Source organism: Haemaphysalis longicornis, unplaced genomic scaffold (genome assembly GCF_048455015.1).
Source record: "Haemaphysalis longicornis isolate Haplotype H1 unplaced genomic scaffold, Haemaphysalis longicornis Haplotype H1 scaffold_1, whole genome shotgun sequence".
NCBI lineage: Eukaryota > Metazoa > Arthropoda > Arachnida > Ixodida > Ixodidae > Haemaphysalis > Haemaphysalis longicornis.
In genome coordinates, this window is record NW_027526203.1 from 264,050,709 (window position 1) to 264,065,830 (window position 15,122).

At 45.9% G+C, this 15,122-nt stretch overlaps 1 protein-coding gene across 1 annotated transcript in view; it reads left to right on the forward strand.

The window, feature by feature from the left end:
* Positions 1-15,122, forward strand: part of LOC144145281 (isovaleryl-CoA dehydrogenase, mitochondrial) — a 57,076-nt gene that overhangs the window by 26,584 nt on the left and 15,370 nt on the right. The window contains exon 9 of the mRNA XM_077676835.1: positions 11,179-11,260. Coding sequence (XP_077532961.1) covers positions 11,179-11,260 — 82 coding nt within the window. The remainder of the gene's footprint in view (positions 1-11,178; positions 11,261-15,122) is intronic.

Sequence of the window (15,122 nt, forward strand, 5' to 3'; positions counted from 1 at the left end):
TACGAGGAAAGCCACTGTGTGGTGGTCACTATCCTCATTTATACCACTTGGAGTTCTTTTATGAAGAAAGCTCATACCGACCCAAAGTAAATCAGTTGAAACAAATGTTAATTTGGAAGGGCATCGAATATGCGTAGATGATGTTGGGATAAGAGGACCTGGCTTTTAATAAAGATAGGTTGTCCCGTCTTTGCAAGGTAGGCCTTTCTATGAAATGTTGGCCATGGTAGTCTTGGGAACCTCGTTTTTATATGCGACACATATCTTGGCGAACCAAGGCAAGTTAATGAAACCACGGGAAAAAATGCTGTGCAAGTGCGGAATTAAGAAACATACCGTATTTATTCGAAAATAGGTCGAGCACGAATGTAGGTCGACCCCCTAAAAATCGAAGTCGCCGAAAAAAAAAATAATATATTCGATTATAGGTCGACCCATACTTTTAAGAAAAAAACTTGAGGAAACTTTTTAAAACTCCCATTTATTTACAACGCGGTCACCTCACTGGTCGGAGCCACACACTGCGTCGTCGCCGGAACTTGCGCCGCATGCGCCGCAGTTCATTACCCACCCCCACCCCCGACTGGCTTTGAAGGCTGAACGGCCAATCCCGCCTCGCAGCGCTAACTGTTGAGCTTTGGTCTGAATATCTTCGCAGGACACTCGGTGTCCTTTCGCACGCTCCTCTTCCACGTGCAGCCGGAGTTTTTTCTCGAGAGCATCGTGCCTCCCACCGTCACGAAACGCACGACGCAGTCCCCTACAAGCAAAAAGTTCGTCCCGCTGTTTCCGCCATCCCCTGATCAGCTTTTCATTAACGACTAATTCGCGCTGAGCGGCGCAGTTGTTCAAGATCTCAGCAAACAGGATCACCCGGCGCTTAAAGTCCGACATCGCGAAATGCGCACGAGAAAAACGTGTGCGGAAATCACAACGAAGTAAACACAAAGAAAGCGCATGAAACGGAGAACGGGAGATAGTAGAGACAGCGAGCGAAGCAGGCAACGCCGTTCTGTTCACGAGGTGGCTACGCTAGGTGGCGAAAGTCACCTTTACCCCCACCTCGCGCTAGCCGCTACCGCGGCTCCGAAGTCACCAAGCCAAGCCAATCTGGCTCTCTAGCCAGTACGTAAGCTCGCTCGTGCGGTTCGGCCGCAAGTAATGCGCGATAGCCGGCAGTGACTGTGGGTGGTTTTCTTACGTTGATTGTTTTGTTATTTTTTCCTTTTTTTCTTGCCTGTCTTTGTTCTAGATGCTCCGCGCTGCCGCCTCAAATTGAGGAGCGCCGGGCGCGACGGAGAAACGGGTCGCTCGGTGCGCTCGCCATTTTTGATCACGTCGAAGTTCTTCGGTCACGATTATAGGTCGACCCTCAATTTTTAAGCACATTTTCGGAAAAAAAAGGTCGACCTATATTCGAATAAATACGGTAATAGCTCTAACGGAAATGAAAAAAAAAACAAACAGTGCAGCTTCTGACATGCTAAAGACGTTCGTCGAAACTTAACTCTTTCGGGACCGCCGGAAAAAGTGATAAATAAGGGAGGTCTCGGTAAAAATTTTTTATTACATGAAGCAAAGATACCATCCTGCTTTAGCATATACCAAAATGCAGCTAATTATATGTTCTTTGACATACAATACCGTGTTTTACTTCAACACTGACGATAGCACCATGAAAAAATCAGAAAGTAAGAACTTCGCAAAAAAACTACTGAAAAAGATAGAAAAAAGCGTAAATCTAAGAATAATTAAAAAGAATAAAATTATTTCAGGATATACAAAATCTAACACAATGCTTTGTTTATTCATCACGAAAGTTTGATGCGGCTAGGTGTAACTGGTTTTTTGTTTTGTGTGTGATTTCTTTGGCACTAGGGCCATGGCTACGTCGTCGCCCAGGTACACGCCGGGCTCTCGGCTCGGCGAAAACTTGATCCGTTTCTGCGCTGGTGGCAGGAGATCACCACAATAGGTAGTTAACACCCTAGCGAACAGATATAAACTAGCCAGAACATATTTCGAGCGCACATACCTACTCCAGAGCCAATTGAAACCGAAACCAACACCCACCTTTGAGCGCTATTCATGTTCCAGGCTGATCGACACCCGAATCCTCACTTGAGCTGAAATGCGATCTCTAAAGTCGCATTTCGACTCTTCACTGCCACTCTCATCGTCAAAATCCACAGTAGAAGGCTAAGATATGCGAGACGAGCCGACGCGGATCTCTTATCGCGCTCGCGCGTGAGTATGTTTACATTTGGAACCACCGCCCGTCAGAATAAAATATCTGATGCGTTGCCGCCTGGCGATAAAAAAAGAAACTTCACAAAAGAGAAAACTCTAGTTTTTAAACTATCTCCTAGATGTCGCTAGGTGTTCCATCGAGCGAAAATTTTTATTCTGCAGGCTCGCGAAACCATCGATCATATGTGACCGATGGCCTATAGGAGCGGTCCCGAAAGAGTTAAGCCAGGTAGGGTTCACTAGACCAACTATACGAGAAATGCACTGCTTTTTCGCGAGACATCGGTGGGGGGGAGGGGAGGGGGACGCTGTGTACAAATGCGGAGCGGAATCAAACAATGAACGGTTTAGTAATCCCACACACAAATCTCGCGTTCACTTTCCTTTTGTTTTTCTACTTCAACGAAGAGCTGATCGTACGGCGGACGCATTTTTGGAAGTATACAGGGTAGGCTTTTCAACAATTAAGCGATGAAAGGTGTCGTTGGAAGAGTGTGGTATGTGATAAGGCCCTCTGATTTCAGTTTCTGCTTTATTCTACAGGCTCCCTGTGCCATATGACGATATTTCGAAGAAGCATTTAGTCGCGGACGCAGATTGTATTCTAAGCCCGTCTCCGCGCTGCTCGCAGGGATACTATATGTAGCAGATGAATGTTTGCGGGCGCTCACGTCACGACAAGCCGACTGTGTCGGGTGCTGATATAATCATGCATTGTCCATCGTACTTTTGTTGAATATTCCCGAAATTAACACAGACTGGCTTGTAAATGGTGGTGATCAATATCTGAGGTATAATATTGGCAAATGTAACTGGCGTGCTGTCAGGTATGAGTGCTCCGCTGATTATGTAAGCGCACAAAACCGATTTACATCGCAGTGTATAGCCGTAGCATGAACATCTGAGGAACCGGTGGTTACGGAGACACGGCTAGTAAATTCAGGTCAGTGTAACTACAATCGGCTCCATCATACGCCGGTTCCGCGACCCTGGCCTGTGGCACACACCTGGTGCTTATACAGACCGAATATGCCACACTAAGATCGCGTCAGAAACATTTACACTCTCGTAAACACACCCCATTTGCGAACAGAGTGACTGCTCCACATAAAGATGGATTTCAAACGCCCGCAAACGGCAAATCTCAGTCGTGAACGTGCCGCAAAAGCAGCGGCGGCACTGGGGAGCGGGGCGCGGACTCCCGCGGCTGCTTTCGAAACGGGCCGCTAGGGGGATTTCAGTGGCGCCCCTACAGGCCGCGCTCGAGGCGTATATTCTCACTGGGGTGGTTAACTAACCAATTTCCCTCTGGCTCCCCTCATAGCCCAGGTTTAGCTTTATAATGCGAAGTCCCAGTTATTTGAATTTTTATTTTCATGCATAAACAGCATTTCAAAGCATAATTTATGTGGACATGGAAGTGTAATTATTTGGGTAAATGCATTCCCTGCTTAGGCAGTTTGGGTTTTGATACTTGATACTGCTTTAGCTGTGGGAATATATAGATTTTATTTAAATATGCCATGTGGTATTTTTGCATCTACAGTGCACATATAAAAGGTGTGCACATCTGCAATGTGATATTTATTAGAGGGAAATCACTCTTTGCTTTGGAGCAAATTTAGGCCTTATTGGGGCCCTGAATTACCACTTGCCAATGCTATGGCGCACAGTGTCCTGCACAGTTCAGTTCGCGTAATTTCCTCCCGCAAGAGTTGTCTTAATACGGTGAGTGTAAGTAGAGTTGTATACTGAAGGGCGCATATTTCTTTCCTTCTGCCCCGCATTGTTCATAACACTGTGGAAGGTACACCTGGGCTGGCTCAGGACAATGGCTCCCGATGCTGTGCTCGTCAATGGACACACCATTCCACATCTGGTTTACCCTTCCTGGTTAACATCCTGATTAACAGTATGATGGTGGCATCCGTTTTGTGCTTAGCGAAGTCTTTTTTGTCTAGAATGACTGGCAGAATTTTTAACACGAACAAATATGGACATGCTGTATTTTCTTGCATATAACCTGCACCCTTAACTCCACGAAAAAAAATATATATATATCCTCGCCTATAACCCGCATGCTTACCTGAAAAAGATGAGGGCTAGGAAGTTACAGCTGCACAAACAGTCGCAATCTCGTTTACAAAAGAAGTTTATTTCAAAACGACCGGCAACGTTGTAGGCGCTGTAGTCCGATTCAGTCAGTCGTTGCCAGACTCGCCACTGTCAGTGCTGCCATCCGAGGCTTCATCGCTGCTCTCAAAGACACAATCGTCCTCAGTGCCATCTAAGCTGTTGCTTATAGCACTCTTGAAGCTTTTGCATACCATGTCAGCTGGAATCGCCCCTTACACATCCAGCCACATGAAGCGGATACAGCCACTTAACATGTGCCTCAAATGGCTTAAGGCACACATCTAGTGGCTGGAGCATGGAAGTCTCAGCGAGGCGAGTTTTCACTGCGTTGGCGCAGTGGCCTCGGAACAAGCCCAGCACCAGCATCGACCGACGCGCCAACAAGGCACCTGGGCCCGTTTGCCCGTACGCATAAGTTCCCGATTAAGTTCCCGCTTACGAAAAAGATGCCAATAAGACGAAGTCGGCCACGGCAAATAAGCTGGTTGACAGAAAACCCGACAGAAACACTACCTTAACCGAGCGTTTGTATCAGCATTTGTATCAGACAGAGCTGAAGTCGTAGTTGAGAACTTATTCCCACACTTATCGCGTTCGGGCAAACGGGCGCCGGTCTATTTTCCCAGATTGCACAAAGCAAGTCACCGATGAGGTCACCGTTCATCCCGGAATTATCTTCCGCTTGCACAACAATCCCTGGTGACAATGGTGTATGGTCGAGTCCACTTATAACGATACCGTTTATAACAATATGTCGGATGTAACGATGAACAACTGTGGCACCGTCCCTTTTGTATGCATTCTGTGGTAAAATAAACTGCTTATTACAATGCTCCAGTGCCGTGATATCGGATATAACGATTGTTGTGCACCAAAAATTTGAGCTGCCGCCGGTTCTCCACGCCGACCATGCTGATGGAATGCGACGCAATGTGCCTCGCATCCCGTCCACCCCTCAGAAAACGAGTCGACTGCGCCGCTTACGAGGAAGTGAGGGGAGGAGGGGAGCAGTTTTCCTTCCGAACCCCATTCTTGGTGCTGCTGCTTTGGCCTCGTCCCCGGGCCCACTTCCCCGCTCGCGCGTTTGCTTGTTCCTTTATAGTGGCTCCCGGAGGCAGCTAAGAGTTGTGCGACCCTTTTCCACACGCTACCTTGATGATGTCGCTCCAGTTATTCGATGCTGCACAGAGAAGCCGACCGGGCAGTACTGTGCCCCGCCCAGCAGCAGCAGCGTGAGTGACATCGTAAGAATCCAGCATAGCTGCCGACCGAAGCACCCCTGTTGCACTTCGGCCGCCGTCGGAAGCGTGGTGGCGCCACTTCTACATGCGATGGGCAGCATGTAGAAGCGGGCAGACACGGGCAGACACCCGCAGCACTTCGGATTACATGATGGCGGACAGTCGCACAATTCTTAGCTCCCTGTGGGAGCTATATCGACGAACTCTACTTGTTGTGTCACCTACACGCCGCTTTGAATTTGACTGGGTGCCTCCTCAACTGCCGCCGTTTTTCCGCAGAAGGGACGTCATGGCCGATGTTTTTGAAACGTCCGAGTGCCTCGCACAAGACGCGATTGTTGCGCAGATACGTGCTGTGGACAGCGGTGACAGTGACGAATCTGAAGACTCTGTTGTGCAGCCTACTCAGGTGGCGTCTTCTCAGGAGGCCGAACGCGTGATACAGTCTCTCGTGGTCTTTGCTTCCGCCAAGCGCCCTTTGCTCAGCTGGGTGAAGCTCTTACAGATGCTCTTGAAAAAAGATGTGCACCAGCTTCGTGTGCAGTAAACAAAGCTGGCCGACTATGGCTATTTTTTGGCAAATAAGTAGTAGTACGACCTTGCTTGCATGCAAATAAAATGTTTCGAGCTCTGTTTTGTCATTTTATTTTGCAACCCACTTAAATTATCGGTTATAAGGATGGGATTTCCTTGGCACTTTGATATTGTTATAAGTGGACTAGACTGTACTTGGTAGCGTCTTCTGCTTGAAGATAACATACAAGCAGAGTTTGGTGCCGTCAGCCAAAGTGCACAACATTACTGTGCAGCGCAGGTTGGTGTTTCGGCCAGTCAGCACGCTAACAGATTTCAAGCTCACTTTTTCCAGAGTCGTTGTTGAGGAACTGGGCCCCGGGCCATGGCACCGCTCAGAACGCCTTTTATTCCACTTCTTCTCCCCTATCGCCAATGATGGGGATAGTACTACACAAGCTCATCGTCTTCTTCTTTCCTCAACATACTCCCGCCCGCGACAATGGTTCTTGAGAAAGACGTGCAGAGAACCTGCAGGGGAAACACCGGAAAAATAAATGATGGCCAGTTCAGCATTCTAGTTGTGATCGTTTCGTCTGGTCGGTGTCATCCCCTCAGCCACTTCCTTCTCCAACGGTGCTTTGAGGTGTGGTGTCGCTTCCTAGTAACGGCTCTGTTGAACGCGGGCAACGAAAGCCCATCAAAAATTGGATCTGGGGCTTTGGATAAATACTGGGCTATCTTGGGTCGGGGTTCTTGGCAACGCCGGATTGACTTTGGTTCCATGTAATTCGGTCGCCGTTTCCTTCGGTAAGAGTGAACAGTAGTCCGCATCGCCCTCCTTTGTGAGAATGGTTGCCCTCTTCGTTGTTGAAAGTCAGCTGCAGTTAGCGCAGGGACCTCGGCTCGAGCACTCATATGTTGTCCTCTGCCCCTGTATCTAACCTTCCATGTCCTGTGACAATTTGATTTGGTGTTTACGACGGCACTATCTGAAACCAGAGCAGCCAGAACTGAATGCTCCTTCACACACTCGACGGGTTCTGTTCCTAGTTTGTTGGCCTCTTCATTTCCCTGTGGTATGAGCTCGCTCTGCGGCTGCAGAGCGACACAAGATGCTGAGTTTGCGACGCATACTGAAGACTTAGTGGCTGCCTCCAGGGTCGCTGCTGTCAGCGCTTCATTGGCAGGGACAAAGGTTTCTTCAAAGGCAACTGGAGAGGCGAGTGGAACGCTGTGTGTCGTTCGGAGGGATCCACCTTTAGTGACGGTTTCAGGGGGTCTCCACGAAGTCTTGCCTTTACTGTCTTGCGGGGTTGTGCAAACATAGCCATTTTTTGATAACGTGTCTCGAAGCAGGAAAATAATTCGAAAAATCATTCCGAGGTATAAATCAGATTCCTCATATTCCTTTGTGTAGTCATCAATATCCAATAGGTTTCTGACTTGATTGTCGAGCTGTACGAGGGTGATCTGTTTTTGCTGGGCGGATTCGTAGAGGGTTTTCAGTGTACCTGGTTTCACAGGGCGCTGCTCCAATGTGCGGTCTGCCGCTTTGACGAGGTCTGAAATCTGTAGTCGGAGGGTGTCTCTGAGCCGTAGCAGTTGGCCCACGTCCTCTGCGTCGTCTCCGGGTGCAGTGTGGGTGGTGTGGAGCGTCGAGCAGCCGGCCATGGCGGGCGCTGCCCAAGGGCAAGGCCTCCGAGATGAAGGAATCACGAAGTATCCCAACCAGGAGTTTCCCAGGCCTCGCAAGCCTTGAAGATGCGCTGCGCCGTCATGCAGTCCACTGGGCCGTTCCTGCCAGGTTTCACGGCACCAAATGTTGAGGTACTGGGCCCCGGGCCATGGCACCGCTCAGAACGCCTTTATTCCACTTCTCCCCTATCGCCAATGATGGGGATAGTACTACACAAGCTCGTCGTCTTCTTCTGTCCTCAACAGTCGTGTCCGTAGGCATCTCGAAATACACTGTTCTTTTTGAATTGAATTGAATTGAATTGAATTGTTGTTTATTACTCCAAACGGTGAGAAATACATACAGATTAGTATACAGACAAGGGTCCCATAATCAACAGACTGCAACGGGACCCTTGAATAATTAATACAAAATGAAGAATACACAGAAAGCAGCAAAATAAAAAAAGAACAGTAACTAAACGCAATGAACACAGCTTAGGCAGCGCTAAAGTAGAGTAAGAAAATGTGACGAAACCGGTTAAACAAAAGTGCAAAAAAATACACGTAGCATATTGCTATCACAATACTAATTCAAACAAAGAAAAAAGGTAAAAAGGTTGACAACAAAAAAACACATTAAGTATACACTTGCATTACAACTACAATCAAGCGGAACTAAAAAAACTTGGGCAACGAAATTAACTATAACATAGCAATACAGATAATAAAAACAATACATTCATCGATTCAACAAAAACGTTTTTAGCAAGTGTTGGAAGGAAAAGAATGATGATGAAGATTTTAGTTCTACCGAAAGACTATTCCAGAATGAGATAGCTGAAAAAGCGGATGTCATCTGACCATAGTTAGTATGGACTATGGGTAATAAATAATTTTCGTTGGCTGCAAATCTGGTGGAGTTGTTATTTTGTAATAGTTGCCTGTCAATAAATTGGTACGATAAATTATTAACACGCAGCTGAAACAAAAACGTGGCTATGTTGTAATAGAATAAATTTTTGACCGATAAGACATTATTCTGTTGAAGCAAAACACAGGCGTTAGCACGAAATGAGCTGTTAGTAATGATACGAAGAGCCTGATTTTGAATATGTTGTAATGGTGCCAGATGACAATCATAAGTGTTACCCCATGGAACAATACCATATGTGATATGACTATGAACGAAGGCAAAATAAAGAGACATAAGGGCTTGGCGTGAAAAAAATGGGCGGGATTTTATCAGAGCTCGAATGCCAAAAGCAGTCTTATTTCTAAGGTGATCAATGTGTTTATGAAATTTCAGATGCGAGTCGATGAACACTCCAAGAAAAAGGACGCTGTCACATGGAGTTATGGTACTCGAACAGAGAGAAATGGTTGGAATATATGACAGGCGCTTCTGGGGTGGTCTAAAAATCATAAATTTAGTTTTTGATGGATTGATTAGTAGGTGGTTGATGAGGCACCAATTAGTTACTTTAGCCAAAACAATATTTAGGTTAGACGTAAGATTGGACAAAGATTTATCAGCCGAAGATACTGTGGTGTCGTCAGCATATAGAACACAGTGTGAGGCATTAATGGAATCAGTAAGGTCATTAATATAGATAATAAACAATAAAAGACCTAAAATAGAACCTTGCGGCACACCTTGATTAATCGTTTTAGTCATAGAATACGCATTATTAACCCAAACACTACCTTCCCTGTTAATAAGAAAATTCTTTAGGAAATTTAAAGCTGGTCCGGTTAATCCATAGGATTCAAGTTTGTGAAACAGAATATCATGATTAATAGTATCAAAAGCTTTAGTAAAATCTAAAAAAACAGATCCAAGACAGCATTTCCCACCTGGGAGAGCAAGTAGTTGTGCTCCTGCCTAAGCTGGATGACATAACGTTGGAAGTTTAGCAGTTTCTCCTTGTAGGCGTTGGGAAGTCGCTGGCGCATAGTAGTTTGCCGCCGTGTCGAAAATCCATGCCTGGTCATGAATCGCTGGAACCATCCACAGTTTGCACGAAACTCGCCTGGGATATTCATCTCCTGAGCCAACCTCGGGGCTTCCATCTGCGCGATCTCTGTCGACACAGCAAGGCCCTCTCCGCTGCTCAATAAAATTGGCAAGCTGCATCTCGAGAGGGGGGTACACGCCAGTCTTCGGGCTGCGAAACGCTCTTGTGTCCCTGTGCACGCTTTCGTGAGGGTTTTTTCTTCCACCAGTCGGGAATGCAGGACTCGTCGATGTCATGCTTTCTCGCAGCAGCTCTGTTGCCGATTTCTTCCGCAGCAGCTACAATCTTAAGTTTCTCCTCCGCTGTGAAAGATTGCCTCCGAGACCCCCTCATGGTGCCTACACAAGGCTCCAACTGTGCAAACTGGCCGCACCTGACTTGCCCGACAACGTTAGAACAAAGCGCAACCAAACCAAAGCACCGTTGATGGAACAAAGCATGCGGAAAGTCCGTGAAAACCTGAATAAACCGGCTGTGGATGGGGATTGGTCTATGGCCTGTGTTGGCCCTTTATTGGCTTTGCACCAGTCGATGTTGATAGGGATGCAGACGCCGCATGGCAGGCCGCGCATTGCTGTGAAGCCGACCCCTGCTTTCAGAATGTTTGCAGATAACCTGCACCCACGCTTATCAAACACATTTTTTTTTTTTTCAATTTTTGGTGCCGGTTATATGCGAAAAAATACAGTATGCACTTGGGTTTAATTTTGGTAAACCTGTGTTTTGCTCCCGTGTCATTTGACAGGGAACCTTAAAATGAAGGGATAAAAAGGTGAATGCAATAGCACTTATGTGTGTTGCAGACAACAGTAATTAACGAACAGGGTTGACGGAGCCAACTGGCAGTAAGCAAACGATGCAACGATGGTGCCTGTGCAGTACTAGAACTTCACGATAAAGCTTACCAATATCAAAGACGATGACTTTGTGCTGTGTATATGCAGTGGTCAAGCAATAAACACAGTATGACGGATGGCGGGAAATTTGCACAGAAAAAGATTGGAAACTTTGCAGTTGTTAGCTTTCTGCTGTTTGCGAAATAGTGATATTCGACTCAAATGTCCCTGAGCACGTAACCTTATGACTGCAGGAGTTTATGTACCATGTGCAAAGCGTGTTTCAGGAACCTTCTTAAATCATCCTTCCTCCTTTCATTTCAATGATTTTATTTGTTGTTATTTTTGAATAGTTGTCCCTGATTTGAAGTTTGTAATTTTTGTAGAGTATGTTATTTGGAACATGGTGGTAGGAGTAACTGTGCAGGGCCACTGTTGTACTAGTTGTTATTAGTTGTAATGACTGTTGCCATGGCCTGTCTGGTTCTTTTTGTCATTTTTGTGTAGCATAATGCAAGCATGCTGCGACATTGCCTTCGACTACGTCCACACCCGCAAGCAATTTGGTCAGCCCATTGGCACATTTCAAGTAAGTTCCCAACCTTTGCTTCCTCAAAACTGGGGGGGGGGGGGGCATTTCTGTTACATCAGTTTGGCTGTATTTGCAGGCTGAAACGCACATGGGCTGAAAACAAATTTTGATCATCATAAGTATATAAACCAGCAGAAAGTTGACAACAACCCATGCTGTGTGTACATAGTATGCAAAAAGGTTTTCTTTTTTTTTTTTTTGTCTTCAGATTTTAGTGTCTTAAATGCTCTTTTTTTTTTAAGTTTAACGCACAGATGTTACACAAGCAATGAGGCGTGCTGTAGTGGAGGGCTCCGGATTAATTTTGACCACCTGGGGATCTCTACGTGCGCTGAAATCTCGAACACACGGGCGTTTTCGCTTTTCGCCACCATCAGAAAAGCGGCCGCCGTGGCTGGGAATCGAACCCACGACCTTGGAGTCGAGCACAACACCTTATTAGCCACTGAGCCACCGCGGCGGGTTCTTAAATGCTCTGTTATTATGGGAAAACTCCTTGATTGGAGCTTCGGCATTATTCAGTGCGCTCAACAAAAGCACACCCCTGTGAGAGTGTAAAGCAAGCAAGCCTGATGCACTGTCCTACCATTGCCACAGTGGTACTAGCACGGAGATAGGCATAGATTGGCAGTTTCCTGGAGTGAAGCTGCATCACATGTTGGGTGTCCTGATTGAGATCCTAATATGTGCTTCACTTTCCCTGTACATATATCGTTACGACGGTTTAACCTCAATATATCAGAGTCGTTAAAATCAGAACTTTACTTCGTTATGTTGAAATTTGGTCAGCTGAAAGTTTGTACCTGGATTGTACAAACAATACCAATGGGCTTGCCATTTTAAGCACTCGTTCACTTGCTACTACTGGATAACACAAGCTACTGGACTCTGATTATCAGTCCCGGACTTGCTGTGGCCTGTCCAATATTCAATTCAGCACATGTGTTGGTGCATGTACCGTATTTACATGATTGTAGGTCGACTTTTTTTTTTTCGAGTTTGACAATCCAGTGTTGGGGGGTCGACTTAGAATCGAAACCGAACTCTGGACCGCTAGTAACAACAAGAGAAATGAGAAATCAGGGGTGCTACAAGCTGGGGAAAGCTTAGCACCCTCGTTTCTATTGTTACAGTCGAAGTATAGGGTTTACAATTGCATACATTCTGGCGTCAGTAAAAATGATCCCGACTTTGAAAGTTTGTGTTCCTGATCTGTGCCCTTTGACCACCGTACCTACGGCGGCTAACCTTCCACCAGTGCACTTGGAAGTGAAATGAACAATGTGATATGATTGTGGCTACGTTAGCACCGTGCATTGATTCAGTTGATTTGGTAATACTCATTTTGTTTATTAGAATAGAACAAAACGCTTCTTGAATGCAAGCAACGTACTCGTGAATCAAAGGAAATCGTGAGCGGCTCCTTCAGTCAGCTACCATGTTTGTTTTGATATCGCACGGCAGTGGCCGCTGCCGGTTGCTTCGATAGCTGTCATCTCGCAGTGAATGTGTTCTCGTGATTGGGAATAAAGTTTGCCGCTCAACCTACAGCGCATGGTTATTTTGAGTCCTTATACAACAGCTTTTTTTTTTTTAACATCTACTGCGCGCACCACGAGCGTACGGCTCTTGTGGGAGCATTGATCATTGATGGAAGAGCCGCCATATGGGGGGTATTGGTAGTTGACGGAAGAGCTCCTTTTTGTGATACGATTTTCTAGGCGGCCGCGTTGCCGCATGCTTGTGTCACTTCTGTGTTGTGCTGAATCATCCCGTCTGTCATGAGTGCCCTGGGCACTAAGAACTCTCGGCGTCATTCACAGCAGCGTTCAAACAAGCTGCTTTCTGCGCTCGCTTTTTTTTTCTTTTTTTTTTTGAGAGAGATGCAATTTTTGGGGGGTCGACCTACACTCGAGTCGACTTACAATCGTGTAAATACTGTATTTCTGTGGTGAGGAGAGTCCTCAGACCACCTGTGGACTATCCACGGCCAGACTGAGACTGGTAATTGACGCACCGTACTGGCGTGCAGGTGTGCCAGCTAGGGACTGGCACATGCACCGTAGCCTGCATTCCTGTCATTTGCACATGTAAAAGGTTGCTCAAAGGCCAGAAGAAACACTGACATGGGACTGCATCTTTGTCCAGCATCATCTTTGTCGTTACGTGCACCAAAAACCCACATTTCTCAAAACATTCGGTGACGCATTCAGGCTTGTCATGATCCCATGCCATCACCAATAGGTGAATAGTGCCAAGAAAATTTCTCTTCAAGTTGGTGTCATTTCGTGGGATCTTGATCAAAAGCCACCACTCCAGCAGGCTTCAAAAATGAAACTTTGTTTTTCTGGTGATAGCTGCATCCAGGGGTGCGAGTGGCTGGTGTGGTGTTGGGTAGCAAAAAAAAAAACAAAAAAAACACACCTTCACGTTCGGCAGCCAGTTCACGTCCACCAAGTGTGCATTGTCTATGAAAAGAAGAATTCTATTTAACGCACATTGCCCAATTCAAGGTGGACAGAACCTGCAAAAAGAATATACCAGTCATCCGTGCCTCTTTGTTGGCCTTGTGTGTCACTGGAAGACGTGGGTTATGTGAAAAAGCAGTGTGGCTTCAGAAATGTTCCAGTTACAGTGTGTTTTAGCTTCTCTCTACCATATGCATTGAAACAAAGAAGAGCTGTCTTTTATTCCTGTTTTTTTTTTCTTCTTTGCACGCCTTGTCTTGCACTTCATGGTCAGGCAGTTTTATGAGCGTGCCACTTCTTCCAGATTGAATATACAGTGTAGACCGCTTATAACGTATGTTGCAGGAGCCGCAAAAATCCGCACCATAAGCGGTACCGCACTACAAACAAAACATGCGTGAATCCAATCTTATTGTAGTCTACCTTTCAGTCATTCTTTGTTTATCATCATTGAAAGGAAGGCATCTTAAAAGTAGAGACGCGGTCTTCGTTTCGTCTTTTCTTTTTTTCCACATCAGACGCTACTGCAGGGTCTAGAAGCTGCTGCACGGTCTTGCAAACTGTGTGCGTGTTTTTAACTTCTTTGTGTTTGTGTTTTGAGGGAGCACGTCTACGTTTCTTAGCGTCTATGAACAGGTGCCGCGGGACAACGGGATAAGAACACAAGCAGGATTTTCTGTCTTTTTTTCATAGGTTCATAGGTTCAGTTGACATCATAGGCTCTGTTGCGGGAAATGAGCTTGTGGGTCGCATGGCATTATCTTTTTTCCTCATTATATAGCTTATTTGAGTGAAGTGTGCGTTAAAAGTGGTGTCAATATTGTTTTAACAAGGCAATCTTTCGAATGAACTAAACTTGTGTTTTGTCTGCATGGCCCCTTTAAGAGAGTTTTACCAAGAAAAATGGAGTTGTATTTAGCGTTTTTTAACATTAACAAAAATTTTGCATTTTTGTGTTTTGCTACCGTCTGAAATTTAGCCTCTGCTACCAGAAATTGAAACCCGCAAGTTGTAATTATAGTAACAGAACGCCTCAGCCACTGCACTATCATACTGAATAGTAAGAATGAGACTGGGTTGTAGGGGAGTGAGTTCATGCACATACTGGTGTTCAAGTTTTCACCAGAGCCATGCATGAATTTCGTCACGCTTTCTAGACACGACATTACATCATTTGTATGACTAAAGGTTTTAGCTTGGGTGAATGGTAGAGCCAAAATGTGGCCCTACTGGAAACTTTATGGCAAGTTCCTGCTGAATGTCGTTGAATTGCTGTGAGTTTAGGTGAGTTCCGTCATGATCACTACTAGTAAGGTCAGTTTGAACATAGAACGAAGGACGGTCGAGAGTAACACGCAGTGCTGTGTCCTGTGGGTTCTTTTCGACCGTCT